At 39.2% G+C, this 22,767-nt stretch overlaps 1 protein-coding gene and 1 pseudogene across 1 annotated transcript in view; both read right to left on the bottom strand.

The window, feature by feature from the left end:
* PDSS2 (decaprenyl diphosphate synthase subunit 2) overlaps positions 1-22,767 on the bottom strand; it is a 106,119-nt gene that overhangs the window by 14,338 nt on the left and 69,014 nt on the right. Inside the window, exons 4-7 of the mRNA XM_020800294.3 lie at positions 22,251-22,325; positions 6,229-6,402; positions 4,970-5,101; positions 3,122-3,157 (exon numbers count right to left, since the gene is read on the bottom strand). Of these exons, the coding sequence (XP_020655953.3) occupies positions 3,122-3,157; positions 4,970-5,101; positions 6,229-6,402; positions 22,251-22,325 (417 nt within the window). The remainder of the gene's footprint in view (positions 1-3,121; positions 3,158-4,969; positions 5,102-6,228; positions 6,403-22,250; positions 22,326-22,767) is intronic.
* On the bottom strand, positions 18,474-18,628 carry LOC140703430 (U1 spliceosomal RNA; annotated as a pseudogene).

Below are 22,767 nucleotides of genomic sequence, written 5' to 3'. Positions count from 1 at the left end.
AAGTCCAAGAACATCTGGAGGCCCAAGGTTGGAGACCACTGCTTTAAAAGGAGATTGGACAGATTTCTGGCATTTGGAGGTACCTTCCTTTTAAGCCTGGAGATTATACAACCCCATAGAGGCAGGTTACAAGCCACTATGGGGTTGTACAATCTCTAGGCTTAAAAAGAAGGTATCTCCAAATGCCAGATGCGGGGGGGGGGTATCAGAAGACAGGTATCTAGTTTTCTTGTGTGCTCTCGGAGGCATCTGTTGAGGCCACTGTGAAATACAGGAAGGTGGACTAGATGGGCCCTTGGCCTGATCCAGCAGGGCTCTTCTTATGTTCTTATGTAAACCCACAATCTTCATTTAAGTGAAGGAGGAAGTTTCAGTAAAAATTCGTGTTAAAAATGGATGCTGTCCTGGCAGAAACAAATATATGAACCTCGTCACTCAAAATAAACACATTTGTTTCCAAATACATTATTCTAGCTTCTTTAGGTAGAAAATGTAAGCAAAAACAATGATTAGCAACACACTTAAATATATTTATTTGTAAGATGTACCAACTGTTTTCTATTTTAGATCCAATTGTGTTCTTAGTTCACAGCCTGCTATCTTAATCCAACAGATGCATAAAAGTACACTTGTGGCCTGCACCAACATACAGTAGGACCCCCATATCAACTGGGGATTGGTTCCAAACACCCTTCACAGATACAGAAAACCATGCATAATAGCGAATTATGAATATATCTTAATAAAGTGGAGGAAAAACAGGAAAAATGGTTTTCACATGCATTGCCAAAACTGGCCAATAGAGAGGGTGCCAGAGACCATGTTATGTATTCTTCACTAATATACCCTCTAGTGGCTGTTTCTGGTAATATAATTTTAAAAAATCTGGATTTTTTCCTTTTAATAATTTTAATATTTTGGATCATGTATAAGTGAATCAGTGGATGCTGATTCTGTGGATAAAGAGGTCTTGCTCTATTTCCATTGCTTGCCCAATTGATCCATTATATTCTACTGAATTAGTTCATTACCCACAACATATGTGTACTTATGTTCATTATGTACATATATGGTGTATGTTACCTATTTATGCCAAGATAGTTAATGTCATGATGAGGAAAAATACTTTAGAAGGGGATTTGGATAAGCATCCACACTGTTGACTCTACCACTCAGATGTAATTCAGAAAAACTCAAACACATGGGCACCTGTGAAATGCCTTGTTGAGAACCTTTTACATTTGAGTAGTTCATTTGCTGAGTGCCCCCCTTCAAAATGCATGGCCAAACAAAATTTAATGGTTTCACCTCAGTTCCAAGTCTGTGATGTGAAATCTAATGCACAGTTTCTAGAAATGGTCACATACACCCTTCTCCATGATTCCACTGCTTGCTAGCTTCCCAGCTTCCCATAGGTTTTTCCCTATTCTAATAGGTGTACATACCTCTCCCTAAGGCTTAATTTCCTGCAGGAATAGTCTCAAAATAAAATATGCTGCCACTTTGGTCCCATCCTTCTTGCTTTTAGTCACTGTGACTAATGGAATGCAGATCCTGAGAACTTGTTTGAAAGCAAATTCAGTCATTGGGCTGTAAAAGGTTCCCATATCATAACATGGTATTTGAAAGAATCATTTGCAATTTTATTCATTAGGTATTACTTTTACACCCATGAATCCCATACAGGAGATAAACTGATGAACTCGGCATAGTCTCTTCTCAGTCACTGAACTACTGGTCCTAATCCTCAAGTTCTAAACATGCATACCCTTTTTGCTTTGCCTCTTTAGTCACTGAATACCAAAAGTGGGAGAAGACATGTTCTTTTTTGGGACAGGCCATCAAACATTCTGATAATGGATTAATAACTGGTCTGTTTCATAATACAATAGTCGAGTATTAACAGACTGATTTGACTGCTTATGTGTATATGACTTCCAGTAGTAGCACCTAAAATGGGCTTTTTAAAATACTGGGCGCTGGCAATTGGAGCCACAAAATGGGCACTGTAGAATAGAAAGAAATTTCTGGAGTTAGGGGTAACTGTATATATGTACATTGCATTTGGAACTGCAACAAATTAACATGAAATAAAACTAAGCAGGAATTCATTTACTAATTCAAAATTAATGTAGTAGGGCAGTGGTAGCTTTTGCATGGGCTATTTTAACCTCACATGTCCATCAAAGTGAAACTGCAGGATATGTTCCCACATCAGATAGCTACAATGGAACATGATGTATGTATGTACGGTACAGACATACATGCACTCGCCTGGTTCTAACATTTACTCCAGCCTTCCCTCATATTGCAGGAACAGATGATTGGTGGTGATCTGGTGGTGATTTTTGACAACTGAAGGCTCCCCCACATCCTGATGTTTCCAAAGCCTTCACTGGGTTAAAAGGGAGCACTAGTGGTTCTCAGAATCCTAGATGACATTTAAATTAAATACAGTGGTGCCTTGCTTGACGACGATAATCTGTTCCAGCAAAATCACTGTACAACGAAATTGTCGTCAAGCGAAAAAAACCCATTAGAATGCATTGAAAACCGGTGAATGCATTCCAATGAGGGAAATACCTGCATGTGCAGCGAAAATCCTCCATACGGTGACCATTTTGCAGTCCCTGTCTAGCGAGGAATCCGTCCTTAACACAGCAGGGAGCCATTTTGCACAGCAGGCGACCATTTTGCAGCCCACCGATCAGCTGTTTTTATATCATCATTTAGCGGAAAATCGGTTCCCAAAGCAGGGAACCGATTGTCATGAAGCGAAATTGCCCCATTTAAACATTGTTTTGCGATCGCAAAAGCGATAGCTAAAACCTCATCGTTAAGCGGATTCATTGTGGAGCAGGGTAATCATTAAGCGGGGCACCACTGTAGTCCTGTTGTTGGTTGATGTCATCCAGATTACATAATGCATCTTCATAATGTAACAGGATTTCAGCCATCGTATTTTAAGTGCTGTAAATTGCTTTGCAAGACAATTTCTGGTTTTAAAAAGTGGGATGAGAGTAAAAGAATTTTTTGTTCCAAAATCTGTAAGAAATCACAAAAAAATGAAAATGAAAATGAAAACTAATTCCAAAAATAAGTAAAAAAGGTATTTCCTTACCTTAGTATAGTCTGTTAAATTTCCTCTGATCTGAGCCTTAAACAATACAAGAATAAAAGTGATTTTTTCTTTCATTTACAAGATATTAGAAATCATACTCAGCAGTTGTTCAAGAATGATAAAGACTGTACATTTCAAAATAAACAATAGGAAAGAAACATTTCATCTAGAACAGGTTTAACAGCCCCTTGTGGCCTGTCAGGAACTTGATGAAACCTTTGCTGTTGACAGCCTCTTTCAGAATGTGGAAACCAGTACACAAGTAAACTGGCTTCATTATCTGTTACCCTAACAAAAACAATGAAGAGTCCTATGGCAAGACTAACACATTTTACTGGGCAGAACATATTGTTGTCTGCAGTGAATTTCTTCACATGTAGTTCTTCAGATTTCTGTTGCAGCAAAAGATTTTCACTGCAGCCCCATGGGATTTGTTACACTAGCAAAATGCTTTCCCGTGCCTATGAGACAGAGATTTCTCTCTGATTAATTTGTGAACAGAATAAATATGGCCCTTGGCCCTATTCAGGTCTTAATTTCCCTCACACAATTAGAATCACATGAGAGACAGTGGAGCTAAGTGCTTATTTAATTCACTGCTTTTATTCTGATATGAAAAGGGAAAGAAATAGAGAGAAAGCCAGAGTAGCAATCTGAATTCCTATACCGACAGGAATTCCAGTTATGGTATACATACAGTATTGTCATGCCTTCTAAACCTTTCAAATCAGCCAATCCTTAAAGTGTTCTGCTTATGACTCAAAACATCCACTGAATAAAGAGACATTCACTAAACCAAATACCAACAGATCATTCTGGGATAAATAATATAATATCAGAAGGAATATGAAAGCCTGTAGAACTAAAATTAGTCCAACCAGCTGTGTTCTGAGTTGAGTTTTATATATTATATATGCTTGAGCAGTTTCCCCTGTGCTTTTTCTATACTTTGTTCTTAAAAATTAATTAGTTGTTGAAAAACCAAAACTATTATTTTATTTATTTTGGTGTAACAAAACAATTGCCTATTTGAAATAAAATTTAATTGCACCATTTAATAACTTTTAGTGGATTCTAGGACTATGAATTTTGATATGAAGTTACTAAAAGTCTTCCAGATTTTTTAAAAGTAAGAACAAAGAAGTTTTAAAACTAAGAACACAGAATCTTGTAATCTTCTTCTTCCAGACTTTATTTCTATTGGAACTGGGTTACAAATATTTAGAAGTTGGATAACGTTTTCCTTTTATCAATTTGGTATGCTATTGTGGGTGAAGATAATAATACTGTAAGAATAACATTTAGTACTAGCATTGAATAACTGCACTGCACTAAGCCACAACAGAAAGGCAGGTCTATGGGACTTGCGTGCTTCCACTCTTTCCCGGAGCAGATGTGAGATAGTTCCAAGTCTGGCACTTTGTTAGAAGCAGCAAATTGTGGTTAATGCTAATAATGGCTGTTTGAAGCAAGCAAACTTCAAGTATGAATTATGGTTTAGTGCAACAGTGTGTAAACTGTAGCCCCATGAGCATTTCTAGGCTATCCCAGTGCCCTCCAAGTTAAAAAAACCCAAAGAAACAAAAATCTGTCCCCATGGCCATTACAACTTCCTGCTCATGGACCGGGGGGGGGGGTTTCCCACAAGGTTCTCCCACCCAAAACAAAAAAACAACAAAAAAGGACTTCCTGTTTGTTTATTTTTGTTTTCAGCTATTTCTCGACCTGACATGGCCTGCAGTAGGGGTTAGGGGCTTGATTTTGATTCTCAAGCCCTCGCCTATTTCTATCTTCGATTTAGTGTGATATTGAAATAAGGCTACTGTAAATACATAGACATTTCTATACCTCTTTAATCTGTTTAATCCAGAGATCTCTTCCAATGAACTCTTGATGCAAGATAACAGGAGCAGAATTTAAACTGAAGGCCACAGAATCACAAGATTTTTCATTAAGAAATGGCTGAATGTCAACATTAAGCTGAAAGATAAAGGATCAAAACATTATCATAATTTAATTCAACATAATCAATTCTTTATAACAAATTAATTTTGTCAATAATGAAGTGAATATACAGCCTTTTTAAAAATACATGTTGCATGCACAGGCTTTTAAAAAAGTATGCTGCCTGTACACAAAGACCACAACTAACACATTATGCAATACTTAATAGGCTGTTTCCGACTGCTTCATCTGGTTCATGTCTGTTTAATACCAGCAAATACTGTGCTGCCAATCACAGATTTCTGGAGACATGTTCAACAGAACACTGGAAGTACTGTAAGGATCTGAGTTAATAAATGAGAGAGGAACCATGTGTATAGAGGACTTCACAAAGACTCTGCCAGTAGATGCTTGGCTACACAATGCAGAGAGTAGGGTAGATTTCCTTCTCATTGCAATAATGTCCACAAATAGATGCATTTAATTGCCCCATAAAAACAGCTAAAGACACTTCATTAATTAGGGAAAAATTAAAGAGATGAAATGTGGATTATAATTCAAGCAGGATTTAAACCGGATTCTTGCATCTGATGACCTAGCCTTTAAGAATCTAGGCTGCTCCTCTCTGTATCCATGTTCTGTTCTAGCTCTAGCCTGAGTCCAGTAAGACTCAACATGCTAGCAGTGTGTATTTTCAAAGTTAGCACAAGTTAACATCCAACACAGTTTTGCACAGACACTTGTGCAAACAGCTGCATAGCTCCTTGTGCAACCTCTTGCACAACCACATTCACAATAATCTAAATGCACAAGAGCACTAGTCACAGAATCATGAAGTGGAAAGGGCCTATAAAGCCACTGAGTCCAACCCCCTACTCAGTGTAGGAATACAAATCAAATTATATATGCCAGGTGGTTGTCTAAATTTCTCTGGAATGCCTCCAGTATTGGAGCACCCAGCTCATGAGGTAATTGATTCCATTACTGTACTGCTCTAATAGTTAGGAAGTTTTCCTGATATTCAACTGAAATCTGGCTTCCTGTAACCTTGTTGCATGTCCTGCACTCTGGGATGATTGAGAACAGATCCTGCCCCTCCTCAAGCACACCAGACAGAAATGCCTGATTCCCATTTCATGAACTTTCAAAGAGTGAGGATATACCTTATGACTCATAGACATATGCTTCCCATACTTAAAAGCCATCTTCTGGATCCCTGCATCATGCTGTGCCAGTTCCATTGCAGCCTGACAGCTGTTTGCCAGCAAGGCACTGTGGGATAAGAAAACATGTTCTTTCCAGGTTGATATTCCAATGTCATCTGTGAGACCATTTTTCTAGAAATACAAGGAAAAGCAGATTGAAATCAAGTTCAGAATCAGTAATATAGTGGCATATGGGAGGTGAAGAAATGACATCTTTAAAATCAAGGTGACAGAAATTATATACACCAAAATGTTCAAACAAATCTGGGCTTCTGCACTTCAAATACAGTAGTGATGTCCAGGACTGACTGCGCCTCCACCTCCCCTTATTTTCTTTCCATTTAAAGAAAAGTAAGTGTTTAATACTTCAACTCAAAATCAAACAGATGGTTCTTGTTATTTCTGTAGATCATTATACTTCAACTGTCAGGTTATTGTATTATAGCCACTGGCAACTAATTATCACTCTACAGTTTTAAATGTATGTGATGAGATGAATACTTAAACAAATAGCAACAGAACATCAATTTGAATCAAATACAAATATGGGTCTGGATGAAACCTTGGCTAATAGAGAAGTAACTGTTAAAACGAGGAAACGTGATGGAGAGAGAAATACTGTATTCAAAACCTTGCATTCACATTTATGGAGTTTTCCCTTACAATCATCCTATTGTGTTCTCTTTGCAGAAAAGAAACAGCAGGTAGAGTTTCTACATATACATATTAAGCACCATCAGACTGAGTCATATCATTGGCCCATGCATACCAGCACTCTCTACCTCAACTGGCAGCAATTGTTTCACGTAGAGGGAAACTCCAATACTCCAATCCCTGCAAGTGGAGAGATTCAATATTAAGCCTGGGATTTCTGTATTCCAAACATATTCTGCTACTGAAGTTTCAGACCTCTCCATGAAGGAGAGGGTGAATATGGAATTTCTATCTGAAATGAAGGAATTCTAGAGGCTGAAAAACAAGTAAAAGTCAACAAACGGAAACAATTCTAAGACTGACTGTTCAAATGGCTTGGCTGAATTATGTTCCAAATACAGTGGTGCCTCGCTTGACGAGGATAATCCGTTCCAGCAAAATTGCTGTAGAGTGAAATTCTCGTCAAGCGAAATAAAAAAGCCCATTGAAATACACTGAAAAACAGTTCAATGAGTTCCAATGGGCTAAATACTTCAGCGTCCAGCGAAAATCCTCCATAGGGTGGCCATTTTCAGGTGCCTGTAAAGTGAAAAATCCATCCTAAAGCACAGCGGGGAGCCATTTTACACAGCGGGCAGCCATTTTGAAACCTGGCAATCAGCTGTTTTGATCGTCGTATTGCGAAGAATCTGTTCCCAAAGCAGGGAACTAATCGTCGGGAAGCAAAAAAAGCCCTTTGAAACATCATTTTGCAATCGCAAAAGCGATCGCAAAAACCTCATCGTCAAGCAGATTCGTCGTTTAACGAGGTAATCGTTAAGCGAGGCACCACTGTATTTAAAGCAAGATAATCCAAGGTTTTAAAGTAGCCTGCTTTTATATCTCAATTCATTGTTGCCCATCATTCTGTTTGCTGACTTTACTGATATTTCATCAGGCTTCCAGCAGAACACTGCAGCATGAGGTTGGGCTAGAGTAAAAGAGAAGAAATTATGAAAAATAAATCACTTTGTGCAAGGGCAGCTCCGTTTCAGAAACATGCCTTTATTCAGTTTTCAACAGATTTTTTACACTGTAATTTGCTCATTTTTTTCTTGGTTTTATTATGTACTATAGGGTTTTGGAGGGATGTGGTGGCGCTGCGGGCTAAACCGCAGAAGCCTGTGCTGCAGGGTCAGAAGACCAAGCAGTCATAAGATCGAATCCACGTGATGGAGTGAGCGCCCGTCGCTTGTCCCAGCTCCCGCCAACCTAGCGGTTCAAAAGCATGCAAATGCAAGTAGATAAATAGGGACCACCTTGGTGGGAAGGTAACAGTGTTCCGTGTCTAAGTCGCACTGGCCATGTGACCACGGAAGATTGTCTTCGGACAAAACGCTGGCTCTATGGCTTGAAACGGGGATGAGCACCGCCCCCCTAGAGTCGAACATGACTGGACAAAAATTGTCAAGGGGAACCTTTACCTTTACCTTATAGGGTTTTGAATACTATATATGAATGTACATTTTTATATAATGGCTGAAATCCAATAGTAAGAGACAACTAGAGTAGGCCCACTGAATCAATGGAACTTACATAAGTACTGTATTGACTTTCTAAATCTTCATTGATACAATAGGCCTACTCGAGTTGCATCTTACTACTAGACTGCAGACATATTATAAAAATGTATGTGTTTATATTTTTAATGTATATGACCCAGAAACCTTCTGTTATCAGGTGATTTAAAAGTACAGTACAAACAATTTACGTAGCTCTCTGCTACAGGAAAACTGCCATTCAGTATTATGTGATTGGTAAAATACAGAAAATATTTAATAGCAAACACTCTTAAATTATGAGCTGAATATATTATGTTGCAATTGGCTATTACAGTCAACAAGATGATTTCGAACTTCTAAATGCATTTACTTGACTGAAAACTTTACATCTATGATACCAATCTAGCCATTTCTACAAAGTGACTTCTCTTATTTGTTTCTTGGTTATCCTGAAAAGGTTAAACAAGCTGAAGCTATAACAAGGATAAATTGATGCATTAGTGCAACCTAGGATGTTTCTTGTCACTGCTTTCAGGTTGAACAACAACAAAAAGTAATTTAACAAAACCCCAAACACACACACACACACAAAAACAGTAGAAAAAGACTGATAGTATCCAGACAATTTTGTCCCTGTGAGTTACTTCAGTAAAATAACTCAGAAACAAATAAGAACTAAATCCGGACGACACCATAATTTTCTAGCAAGGTATTATCTGTCATGAAATTGGTAACGAATGAAATAAAATCCCTCCTTTCAGCACTAATCATTCTCCCCTTGTGGTTCCCACCAAAGAGTGTTACGTTTCAAGGGAGGAGATAACATGAGACTGATGGGGAAAGGAGTATAATTCTGCAAAGCCAACTTGCTGAGTATTGTATCAAAGTCAATTGCTTTCAAATATATCAGTTATTTATGGAGGTTGGGGGAACATCCTAACTGCTTACATATGTGATGACAAAAGCAGGTTCAAAACTTTCCCCATGGCTCATTTGACGGTCATGTTTATTATAACATCATTTGTTTTTCTCTTTTCCAATTCTTCCAGAATGATGACAGATAAGATAGGGCAATTAAAAAAGTCCAATAATTTGGCTACTATTGTGCAATTTAAAATATGTTTTGAACAGGGAATTATGATGAACTGAGGACTGAGGGCCAATCTTCTTCAGACAAGAACACAAACTGCCATTCAGTCCCTGTTGTGGGACTATATGTGTGGTGAGGAGTGGATGTTTTGAGAAAGCCAAATGATCAGGAGAGATTCGGACACTCTCCCAGTTGAGAAAGGAAAGCTACGGAGGAAGTTTACCGTTATCATGGACAGATTTTCCTGTAGACTTTGGTCACGTTGACCCTACAGAAGTTACTGTAGAGACCCAGAAGCAGTTCACACTAGTTACTGCCTGCCTACTTCTCACAAATTGTACTTAACTGCTCTCCCCAGTTCAGCACAATGAAGCTGCTACTAAACTTAATAAAAACAGCAACCCTAACTTTATTTAGAATAACATGATTAAAACCCAGACTACTCCTGATGTTTGCTATGTTTTAAGATAATTGCAAACTATTCTTGTGCTTAGTTCAGAAAACTGCAAATATTAAGTATTCCAACTTTCATGGGCTTTCTTTAGTCCATTGAACTTGCTTCACAGTAGGAAACCCCCCCCCCTCAATCTGTGGGGTAAATATCTGCTGATTCATTATCCACTGCCTGAAAATATTAAATTAAAAAATTGAGAAATATGTATTTATGCTTATTTCCAGGATGTATTTACCAGAACTAGCCACTAGAAACTATGTAACGTTTAACATTCAATTGTTGTTTAGTTGTTAGGTAAAGGTAAAGGTTTCCCTTGATAATTTGTCCAGTTGTGTCCGACTCTAGGGGGTGGTGCTCATCTCCGTTTCCAACATACAGCTGGTGTTTTTGTCCAAAGACAATCTTCTGTGGTCTCATGGTAAGCGCGACTAGACACAGAACACTGTTACCTTCCCACCATGGTGGTACCTATTTATCTACTCCCATTTTGCATTTTGCATGCTTTCGAACTGCTAGGTTGGCGGGAGCTGGGATAAACGACGGGGGCTCACTCTGTCACATGGATTCAATCTTACAACTGCAGGTCTTCTGACCTTGCAAGCACAGAGGTTTCTACGGTTTAACCTGCAGCAGCACCACATCCTATTTAGTTTAGTTGATAAGTCCTGTCCAACTCTTCGTGACCCCATGGACCAGAGCACGCCAGGCCCTCCTGTCTTCCACTGCCTCCCAGAGTTGGGTCAAATTCATGTTGATAGCTTCGATGGCACTGTCCAGCCATCTTGTCCTCTGTCGTCCCCTTCTCCTCTTGCCTTCACACTTTCCCAACATCAGGGTCTTTTCCAGGGAGGCTTCTCTTTTCATGTGATGGTCAAAGTATTGGAGCCTCAGCTTCAGGATCTGTCCTTCCAGTGAGCACTCAGGGCTGATTTTCTTCAAAATGGACAGGTTTGTTGTCCTTGCAGTCCAGGGGATTCTTAAGAGTCTCCTCCAGCACCACAATTCAAAAGCATCACTTCTTTGGTGGTCAGCCTTCTTTATGGTCCAGCTCTCACTTCCATACATCACTACCGGAAAAAACTTAACTTTGACTATGCGGACCTTTGTTGGCAAGGTGATGTCTCTGCTTTTTAAGATGCTGTCTAGGTTTGTCATCACTTTCCTCCCAAGAAGCAGGCGTGTTTTAATTCTCTGGCTGCTGCCACCATCTGCAGTGATCATGGAGCCCAAGAAAGTAAAATCTGTCACTGCCTCCATATCTTCCCCTTCTATTTGTCAGGAGGTGATGGGATGGTGAGCTTCAGACCATTTTTGTGCTCTCCTCTTTCACTGTCATAAAGAAGTTCTTGAATTCCTCCTCACTTTCTTTCATCAGAGTGGTATTGTCTGCATATCTGAGGTTGTTGATATTTCTTCTGGCAATTTTAATTCCGGCTTGGGATTCATCCAGTCCAGCCTTTCCCATGATATATTCTGAATAGAAGTTAAATAAGCAAGGAGGCAATATACAGCCTTGTCATACTCCTTTCCCAATTTTGAACCAATCAGTTGTTCCATGTCCAGTTCTAACTGTTGCTTCCTGTCACACACATAGATTTCTCAGGAGATAGATAAGGTGGGCACTCCCATTTCTTTAAGGACTTGCCATAGTTTGCTGTGGTCCACACAGTCAAAGGCTTTTGTGTAGTCAATGAAGCAGAAGTAGATATTTTTCTGGAACTCTCTGGCTTTCTCCATGATCCAGTGCATGTTAGCAATTTGGTCTCTAGTTCCTCTGCCCCTATGAAATTCAGCTTGTACTTTTGGGAGTTCTCAGTCCACATACTGCTGAAATCTACCTTGTAGGATTTTGAGGATAACCTTGCTAGCGTGTGAAATGACTGCAATTTTATGGTAGTTGGAGCATTTTTTGGCACAGATGTAGACTGATCTTTTCCAATCCTCTGGCCACTGCTGAGTTTTCCAAACTTGCTGACATATTGAGTGTAGCACCTTAACAGCGTCATCTTTTAGTTCAACTGGAATGCCATCACCTCCACTGGCCTTGTTGTTAGCCAGGCTTTCTAAGACCCACTTGAGTTCACTCTCCAGGATGTCTGGCTCAAGGTCAGCAACCACACTATCTGGGTTGTCCGGGACATCCAGATCTTTCTGGTATAATTCCTCTGTGTATTCTTGCCACCTCCTCTTGATGTCTTCTGCTTCTGTGAGGTCCATGCCATTTTTGTCCTTTATCATGTCCATCTTTGCACAAAATATCTCCAATTTTCTTGAACAGATCTCTGGTTTCCCCCTTTCTATTATTTTCCTCTATTTCTTTGCACTGTTCATTTAAGAAGGCCATCTTGTCTCTCCTTGCTATTCTTTGGAAGTCAGCATTCCATTTTCTGTAACTTTCCCTATCTCCCTTAAATTTTCTTTCTCTTCCCTTCTCTGCTGTTCGTAAGGCCTCATTGGACAGCCACTTTGTTTTCTTGCATTTCCTTTTCTTTGGGATGGTTTTTGTTGCTGCCTCGTGTGCCATGTTATGCGCCTCCATCCATAGTTCTTCAGGCACTCTGTCCACCAAATCTAGTAACTTAAATCTGTTCTTCACTTCCACTGTGTATTCATAAGGGATTGGGTTTAGATTATACCTGACTAGCCCAGTGGTTGTTCCTACTTTCTTCAGTTTAAGCGTACGTTTTGCTATGAGAAGCTGATGATCAGAGCCACAATCAGCTCCAGGTCTTGTTTTTGCTGACTGTATAGAGCGTCTCCATCTTTGGCTGCAGAAAACATAATCAATTTGATTTCAGTATTGCCCAATACCATTCGGTATTGCACCTCTTGTGTTGTTGGAAAAGAGTGTTTGTGATGACCAGCTTGTTCTCTTGACAAAACTCTGTTAGCTTTTGCCCTGCTTCGTTTTGAACTCCAAGGCCTTATCCGTTGTTCCTTTTATCTCTTAAGTCCCTACTTTAGCATTCCAGTCCCCTATAATGAGAAGAACATCTTTCTTTGGTGTCAGTTCTAGAAGGTGTTATAAGTCTTCATAGAATTGGTCAGTTTCAGCCTCTTCAACATCGGTGGTTGGTGCATAAATCTGGATGATTGTGATATTGAAAGGTCTGCCTTGGATTCATATTGAAATCATTCTACCAGTTTTGAGATTGTATCCCAGTACATCTTTTCCCACTCTCTTGTTGACTATGAGGGCTACTCCATTTCTTCTACGGGATTCTTGCCCACAATAGTAGATATGATAACAGTCTGAATTGAATTCGCCAATTCCTGTCCATTTTAGTTCACTGACGCCCAGGATGTCAATGTATTCTTGCCATCTCCTGTTTGACCACATCCAGTTTACCAAGGTTCGTAGATCTTACATTCTCGGTTCCTGTGCAGTATTTTTCTTTGCAGCATTGGACTTTCCTTTCACTTCCAAGCACGTCTACAGCAGCACGTCCTTTCGGCTTTGGCCCAACCACTTCATTAGCTCTGGAGCTACTTGTACTTATCCTCTGCTCTTCCTCAGTAGCCTGTTGGATGCCTTCTGACCTGAGGGGCTGATCTTCCAGCGTCCTATCTTTTAGCCTTTGTTTTCTGGCCATGGAGTTTTCTTGGCAAAGATACTGGAGTGGCTTGCCAGTTCCTGCTCCAGGTGGATTGTGTTGAGTCAGAACTCTCCACTATGACCTGTCCGTCTTGGGTGTCTCTGCACGGCATAGCCGATAGCTTCTCTGAATTTCTCAAGCCCCTTCCCCACGACAAGGCAGCAATCCGTGAATGGCATTCAATACTTCTACATTTTTCAGTACACACAGAAGGGCTTGGAACTCATTGTTTGTGGATCCTGTGGTCCTACTGTATTTATTCCAAGCAAATGCAACTACTGAACTATTATGCAAATATCAATTTGTTTGATTTTTTTTTTAGTGGTTCAATAAAGGTACTATCCTACTCTTGCATTTTTGTAATACAAAGAACCACACGGCCTTTTCTTTCTCTTATATAGTCCAAGAGAACAGCCCCAAATAACAATTTGAATTGAATGCATCAAGTGCTGTGAGGTTTTATTTAATTAAAAAATGATTCTTGATATATTTCAGTAGATTTTAATTCTCATATACTGAAGTCTGTTACACCCCATCACTTAGCATTACAAACATCAGTTAAATCTGAGTCAGAACAATGCACAGACTTTAAAAATTGCAATTTGGCTATAAATGAGATGATACAACAATCTTTATTTTTCCATCTGTGTAGGAGAGAAGCCAGTAAAATTATGAGTCTTCAGCAGCCACACAGTTACCCTGCAAGCATCTTGCATGTGATTGATGTCTCACTTGGCAGATGCCTGACTGCTTGTTGAACATGACAGGACATATTTTATTGGTCTATTAATACATGCCTTTGATGTTTGTGATGAAAAAGGGTTAGAGCAAATGGGCCTGTAAAACACACCCTGGAGTGCCTTAATATTTTATATTACTGAAATTGCAGAGAAAATCATGTTTAAACGGAAAAAAAAGACAGAGATTTGTCTCTTTATTGCAGAATGCAATGCAGTAGTCTGTTCAAAGAGTAGAATCAGGGAAACCTTCCCCTGTTACAGGTTCAGCTCCTGCATTCCTTTCTATTGTCTCTTACCGCACAATCTTTTCTACATTTCTTTCCAGTCAACCATAGAAACACATTATGAAACTCTAGCAATGGCAATGTAAATATCAACTAATTTGAAGAGAATGCTTCTTTAAACTTCCTGAAAGAGGTGCATTTTTCCTGTTTGCAGATTGTAAATCTAGTGCCATGATTCTTGCTTTGGGTCCGAATTAGTTTTCCGGAAAAACCCTGGCGCCACGAAAAGAGGGGTCATTACTTAGAGACAGAGCTTATGCTTTGCATATGTAAGATTTCAAGTTCAATCCCCGGCATTTCCAGACAGGGCTAAGAATGGCTCTTGTCTGAAACTTCAGAGAACCACTGTCAGTCATAATAGATGATATTAAGTGGGATTGATCAACAATCTAATTCAGTGTTCCTCTCGCACTACAATTATTTAGACAGCATTTCCTACTCTTGCCCTTTAGTCATAACCTAGTAGGCAGTAGGTACCACTCAGGAATGTTGCAGTACTGAAGTGGGGCTGATAATGCCATACATATCCACCTGTAGAGCAGGTTAATATTATCTCTTTATTGCAAGTGGAGAGGGTATAAGAGACTAATGTGAGTTAGTGAATGAAGCAGAACATTACAGTAAATTAGGATAAGTCTTACTACACACTGCAAACCTCTTCTGCATCAACTACATGAGCTGAAATAGAATCACATGCTAGCGACTGTGAAATACTCCTGCAATTTCATTTCCAGTGACAAGATCACACCAGTTCAGCTTGTTCAGTATGTTATTTCCAAAGATTCAACAACTATTATATCTTGCCAGTCTTACGTATGTATTTGCGTTAATTGCCAGTTTTGTTTCAAACACAGTTCAAAAAGCTGGTTTGACAATTGGCTTCAAACTGGCAAACTTAAAGAACCATTTCTTCCTCAAATGAATCTAAATAACAATAGTGTGCCATCAAGTCAATTCAGATTTATAGCAGCCCTTCTCAGTGTTTTTCTATGTGACTGCTCTTCAGTGAAATATATCTCTACTGAAATTATCTCTTTTCCACTAACATTATCACTGCACATAATAGCAGCTTACAAAGCATGTAAGGTCTCTAATGCTGCTGTTGTGTGCCTTAAAGTCACCTATGACTTTAAGTGATCCTATTGGTCTCAAAATGTGTGAGATGTTGAAGAGGTGGTTTATCACTGCCATACCCACTGAATTTCCATGGCTGAATGGGGATTTGAACCCAGATCCCCTGAGTTATAGTCAGACACTTAAGTCAACCACACCATACTACTGTATCTCTGGTTCCATTAACATGTATATAAGATAACTGTAAAAGTGGCGCTACTGTAACAAGTCAATAACAATGTTTTGTTATGAATTACTGGCAACAACAGCAATAAATCTTGTAGTCCATGCACAGTTATTGAACATCATAACTACGAGAGAGAGAGAGAGAGAGAGAGAGAGAGAGAGAATTTTAATAAACAGACTTTGGCCAAATAGTAAAACATGTTACAGTATAACATATGATACTGCACTCAGTTTTAAAAAACAAACAAACAACAAAATAGCTTCAATCAAAAGCCTCAACACTAAGTACTAGCATGCACTAATCATCTAAAAGCAATCCCAAGCATTAATTTTGTAAAAGCACTTTCCCTCTTCACAGCTAAAAGTCTGAACCTGTATTTCAATTTTTAAAAAAATCTGGAGCCTTAACTCTTTAAGTGGAGGACCATTCCTTTACTTACACAGTGAAAGAATACTACCTTTCCATCAACCCATCTTTCAGCTCCAGTTCTTTTGTCACAGGTAGATCTGTGAGTTTTTATGGACCACACACAGTCCACACAAGCCCTCATATTCCAATCCTCCAAATTATCTTCAAACTAGTGGCTACTAACATTATTTCCATCATGAAACAATGTTTTGTTGTCCAATACAACAAATGGAACAGTAGTTGCTTACAGTCTTTGGCTCAGTAATCACCATGAGAATGTCACTAGCTTGTCTATGGAAGAACAAGACTTGAGGGTAGCCCATTCACATAAGACTGATAACACCCTTAACAATATTCAGCCATTTGTCATATAAAAAAAGTTTTGTCAGATACAAATTTCAGTGAAGCAACACTCCAAAAGCCTTATCTCACAGTTTCACTGAATGAAAAAGGGCAAGGATACCCAAAATTTGTTGCAGTGGAAGTCACAGGTATTAGTTTTAATTCAGTATCTGATTCTATTTTTGACCTTCTTGTCTACCCATGCAAGCTTTAAACCAGTTATTTGTAGATTTGGGAAGCTTGACTCCTAATGTTTGTGCACGAGTGAGATAAAGTGTTTCAAAGTCAGTAATTGGTGTCAGAAGCCCTTGGATTTGATGCCCAAAACCTGTATCTGTGCTTCTTGTAACTAGCTCAGATTAGTGTCTTGGGTTTCTCCCTGCAGAACTCAAAAATTGGATGGGGGGCCTTTATCTTGTATCCTGAAAATCCCCCTTGTTCTCCAGTTTTTATATTCCTTAAGTTTTCTGGTGAGCAGAACTGTGGGTAGTTCAGAAACAGCCATTAGGAAAAAGCAGTACGGTAAGATTTTTACACAGTGTCTCCATGCCTGGAAAGAATAATTTCATCAAGTTGATTCCAACTTATGAAGACCCTTTCCACAGTTTTCAAGGTATGGAGTGCCCACTATCTGGGGAAAGGGGGCACTACTGGTCAGTGTTTGATAGTGCATTTGGAAGCATCACCTTGGGATCTTCCAGTGGACAAATACTCCAACAAAAATAAAGAGAGGAGCACAGAAACATGATGCAGCTAGAGTTCTGTAGTGTTAAGAGATCTTTTCAATGTTAAACACCATATGAGGACTCTAAGACATATGTAAAAAGCAAACTGGTGTACATAATGCATCTTTTCTGTAGCAGAAGAAAAACATTTGGCATACGTATGGGTGTCTGATGGCATCAGGGATCACAAAGACAGCTTTGGAGGTTGCATGTGGGTCCTGGGCCATACTTTGCCTACCTCAGTACAGAGCACACCCTAGTTTTTGGCATTCATCCCATTTGCCAAGTGACATTTTCCATCACACTTTATTTATGCTTGCTAACTGAAAACCTATAGGCACAGGTTGCTGTTAAGAGTGTAGGATATGCAACAATGGGCTCAAGTTAAAGGAAGCCAGATTTCAGCTGAATATCAATAAAAACCTCCTAACTGTTAGAGCAGTACGAGAGTGGAACCAGTTACCTCGGGAGTTGGTGAGTTCTCCAACACTGGAGGCATTCAAGAAAAACTTAGATAACCACCTGGCAGATAAGCTTTGACTGTATTCCTGTACTGAGCAGGGGGTTGACTTGATGGCCTTGTAGGCCCCTTCCAACTTCACTTTTCTATGACTGTATGACTGTCAGAGTGAATCACCAAATTAAATCTATCTCTAGAATAAAAATTGTGAACAGCAGTGTGCCCTATGACCATCTGACAACAACTTTCATATCACCTTTAATTTTTAAAAAATTAAAAATATATCAGAACTTACCATATTTTTCGCTCCACAAGACACACTTTTTTCCTCCAAAAAGGTGGGGGGGAAGTATGTGCGTCTTATGGAGCGAATACAGTAAAAAAACTTTTCAGCCACCACCACCCAGAAGCCTCCCACTGCCATGCTGGGAGGCCTCTGAACTGGCACCAGAGACTGCTTGCTGTTTGGACCTCACCATTCTGCACTGCTAACTTTCCAGGATCTGCTTCCTGCAGCCCACCTGGAAAACCAGCAAGGCCAACAGGCCTATGGCAGCAGGCAGTGAAAACAGCCAAGGACCAAAAGGGAAAGGGTGATTCTAGAAAGACCAGGGGAAACCACAAACACAGTCCCCCACTTAGGCAGTTGATTTTCCCACATTTGGGGAAATAACAGGGGTCAGCACATCCAGAGTGCAATAGATGAGCCTTACCCTGGCAAAACCACTCTTACAATAATGGTATCTCCCCTGCCAGGTATGAGTTAGAATGGCCCCTGAACCTCCTGCCCCTTTCTGTGCCCTGCTCTCCAAAGACATGGTGACCCCCGGCTGCACCTCCTGATCAGAACAGGGCTGCACAGCCCCAGTCCCACAAGAGGCCAGGAGAGCTCTTCAGTGTTTTGGGGTGCCCTGCAGGACCCCCATCAGGGGCTGGATGTTCCTCCCACAATCCTCCAGTGCACAGATATTAGCATATCTGCCTGCCTGCATCACCCAGTTGGCTTCTCTATTGGAGAAGCAAAGCAGGAAGGAGGAGTCTCTTTCCCTTAACCTTCACCAGCCAGACGTGTGGAGAAGCAGAGAGAGAGGGGACACAAACAAAAGCTTCTAAAATAAATTGCCAGTAAGTTTAATAGGCCTGGCGAGGGGAAGATAAATTTACTACTGAGAGCCTGCTAGAATAGCTGTCTGTAGTTCAGAGCTTGGCAGGAAGCTGCATCACTTCCTCATAAATTAGGCCTAAATAGAAGTAATTTTGCAGATATTTAAAACATTAAGGGACCGGGGGGGGGGGAGGCTAATGTGTATTGTTAGCCAAATTTCATTCTGAAGCACAGAATGATTAAAAAGGCACTGAGCACATGCAGAATAAAGTTCAAAAGAGAAACCAGTGGCCTAACTCTCCTTTCCTTAATATATTACCACCAAGGCTACAGGTTTTATTTGGTGTATTAGCTTACCACAGTTTTTATGGACTCATCAGGAGCAAGGCAATTTGAATTGCAGAGGGCAGATCTGAATCACAGATCTGAGTATGTCCAAGTAAAGCTCTGAAATCGTGAAAATTGGTTTAAGAACCCAACATTTCATAAATAGCAAGGAGATGTTACTCATTTCACACGTACACACACACACACACAACTGGAAACAGAAATTTTAGTAGTCTTTTTGTGTTAACAAAAGCTGCATGGTGTCGTTCCCACTGTTTTTATTGGTTTTTCTTAATCGTTGTTGTTCTAAAATATTGCTGGTAGATTTTATCTTTTCATTGTGATTCCCAGCTACTGTATTTTATAATACTGTAGTCTCTAAAACTGGACAACCATCTGTCAGATCTGCTCTGATTTGGATTCCTGCATTGAACCAGGGGTTGGAATTGATGGCCTTATAGGCCCTTCCAACTCCATTATTCTATGATTCTGTGCTGCTTTTAGATTATATTTGTAAAAGGAAGCAGGCAGTAGATGTGGTGATGAATAAGGGGCACATTTTTCTTGCAGATTATGGGAACTCATTCTACCAGTGCAAGGATGATAAAACAGAAAAGGCTAGCATATAATATTCCTTTTAAACTAGAGGTAGTAAAATATGCTAAAGAGTATGGAAACAGAACAGTGGAGAGACATTTTGGGCCTCCTCATCTGAAAAAATGATTAGAGAGTGGAGGAAACAGGAGGATCAGCTGCAAAAAGCTGATAAAAGTAAGCACACTTTCCGTGGACATGCTGCAAAGTAAAGAACTGAATGATGGAGAGAGAAAAAACCTTATTGCTGTAAGGGAGGGAGGGAGGGAGGGAGTGGAAGTGAGACATGCTTTGCTGTTTGCTTACACCTGTGCTGGTGGTGATTTCTTCATCATAGCTCTTATTGACTACCCAGCAACAATCTGTTTATTCATCTCTTTCAGTGCAATAACAATTCATTATAAGTGTGAAAACTTGAGATGGTAATTCCCACTCATTGTGTGTCATCCTGCTGTAGAAGTCTGCTTCATGATTCTCCACTTCTGGTACATGTATGACTTGTGAAATGACATGCTTGAGAATACACCAGTCCCAAAACTGTATTGTTAGTAGCAAGAAAGACATGGATTTTGTTCCTCCTTGGTGGTTGATATAAAGCATTGTAGTGTTGCTGTCTGTGGCTATTGGAATAACTTTGCCAAATACAAATTGTTCAAAAGCTCTCACTGTGTTGTACACTGCAAGAAGTTTGAGGTAACTGATGTGACAACATCTGTCTATTGCTACTGCCTTATGAATTTGCCAGAATATTTTTTTCCTGTTTTCCTCCCCTAAAAATGAGGTGCGTCTTATGGAGAGGTGCGTCTTATGGAGCAAAAAATATGGTACAATCCTCGTCTGAGATTCCTGTATCACTACATGTGATTTCTTTAACTACATGTTAAAAAAAGGAGAACCAGTGTACTATCATTCTGAAATATATAATGCATAAATGTTAAATAAATTGTGAAAATAAAGAAGGATGCAGTTGTAATCTCAGAACACTCATGGGCAAAGATATTTGAGGAAATGTCTACTTTCTTTGTATTTCAGTATACCAGCGAAGACCTTGGTTCTCCTCAGCTAATCCTCTGTAAGTGACATACAAGTGAAAAGTTAACAATTGACATATTCTGTCCAGCACTCTGTAAATGTGATATTGGTTTCCAGCCACTGCCAGGCTTAGGTTTCAAGCTGCTGGAGTACATTCTCGCCACCCTCCCCAACTTGCCTGCCTAACAAATATATGCTTCTTAATATCACATAAGATAGAACTGCATGCCATACTTTGGGAGTGTGGGTGGCCTATTTATCTTAACTGTACACCAATTATAATGTTCTCATATGGTGTGAAGTACTTTGGTAGGGCCATGATAAACATATTCCACAGGTGAAAAGGTGTCTCACATGCTTTAAGCATAGTGCTGAATTTGATTATCAAATCTGAACAGTTTATTAAATCTTTTGAAAGGGGCAATTAACACTGTACCACAGAAGTACCATGGAAAAACATACACAACATATTTTGCAAAGATATTTCCATTGCCAGAGAGCTGGTCATCAACAGCTTCTTAATTTAAAACTGCCATTGGTAAGTGTGCAGTTTGTTTGCATATAACTGCAGATGATAGCAAAAGCCAAGTTAGCAAGTTTGCCCCCCGCCCCCCAAAATGACAACTATGCTGAAAAGGAGTTTTTCCAAAGTCAAAAGGAGGATTATAACTGGAGAAAAATTGTTTTTAAAATTGAAGTTTGTTGAGGGCTTTTTCTGTCTGTGGGATGCAACAGATGCCGAATATCATTTCTGGTGATCCTGACAGAAATGGGTAATTTATCTTCTTTGAAAATAAACAGAATAGTGCTTTTTCACCATCTATACTTTTTCATAAGGAATTGGGGAAAAAGTTCTTTGGTAAACATGTATAGATATGTTGAATAATACATTTGAACATAATTTTGATCTCTAGCACATTAAGTACATGTTTTTCTAGTTTCCTCAGTTATAACAGAAGGGGTACAAATGGTCTCAAACCTATAAGAATAAAAATTAGACAATTTACTGAACAAATAATCTATAGTTTCATATTCTTCAGCTATTTCTAGGCTACTTCTACAAGTGGTAGAATCAAACAGATGGATTTCCTCTCCACAGTATTTACAAATACAAAATAAGTTAGGGAAAAGATAAAAACCTACTTTACATATTAAAGCATTCAAATATTCATTCCTCTTCCTACTGACTGAAATGGTAGAACCCGGTAAGTGCAACATTATAACAATGCCTGTTTTAGTTTAATTTATCCTAATTTCTTAAATGGAAGGAGGAAGAGGCCCATTTTGAGCACTCCTGAGAACGGTTTTTTAAAAATACAGAGACTTACCTCTACTAAGTTTGAATTTTCATAATATATTCCTTGTACTAATTCACCAATGGCACTTGATATCATCTCTACTACCTGAAAAAAGAGATAATATATTTTAAATAGAACGATATATTACAGATTTGATAGAATGCTGTAAATTTAAAAAGCAGAACAACAATGAAGAGGATCTTTATACTGAAGCCTCAAGCATATTTGCCTCTTTCTCCTACCACATTTCTAGTTAATTTAAACATATGCAAAGTAATATTTTTCAAGCATACATTGTACGTGTTACAATATCTTTCTAAGGGAATTGTTAAAAATTCATTCATATGCTTAATGCAAAAAGGAACACACACACCCCAAAATGATTCTAGCTAAATCTTAATTTATTTTCATACAATGGAAACACTCAAAGTCAAGTGCAAGCCCTGAGGCTCAGTACCAAGACAGGCAGTGAAACCTTCACCAGCATGGGACTATACATGTATCATATTTAGCAAACTATTATCTTTAGGATTCTAAAATTTCACAT

The sequence above is a fragment of the Pogona vitticeps genome, chromosome 1 (genome assembly GCF_051106095.1).
Source record: "Pogona vitticeps strain Pit_001003342236 chromosome 1, PviZW2.1, whole genome shotgun sequence".
Classification (NCBI taxonomy): Eukaryota; Metazoa; Chordata; class Lepidosauria; order Squamata; family Agamidae; genus Pogona; species Pogona vitticeps.
Note: the sequence above shows the minus strand (reverse complement) of the source record. Positions and strands in the feature narration are given on the sequence as shown.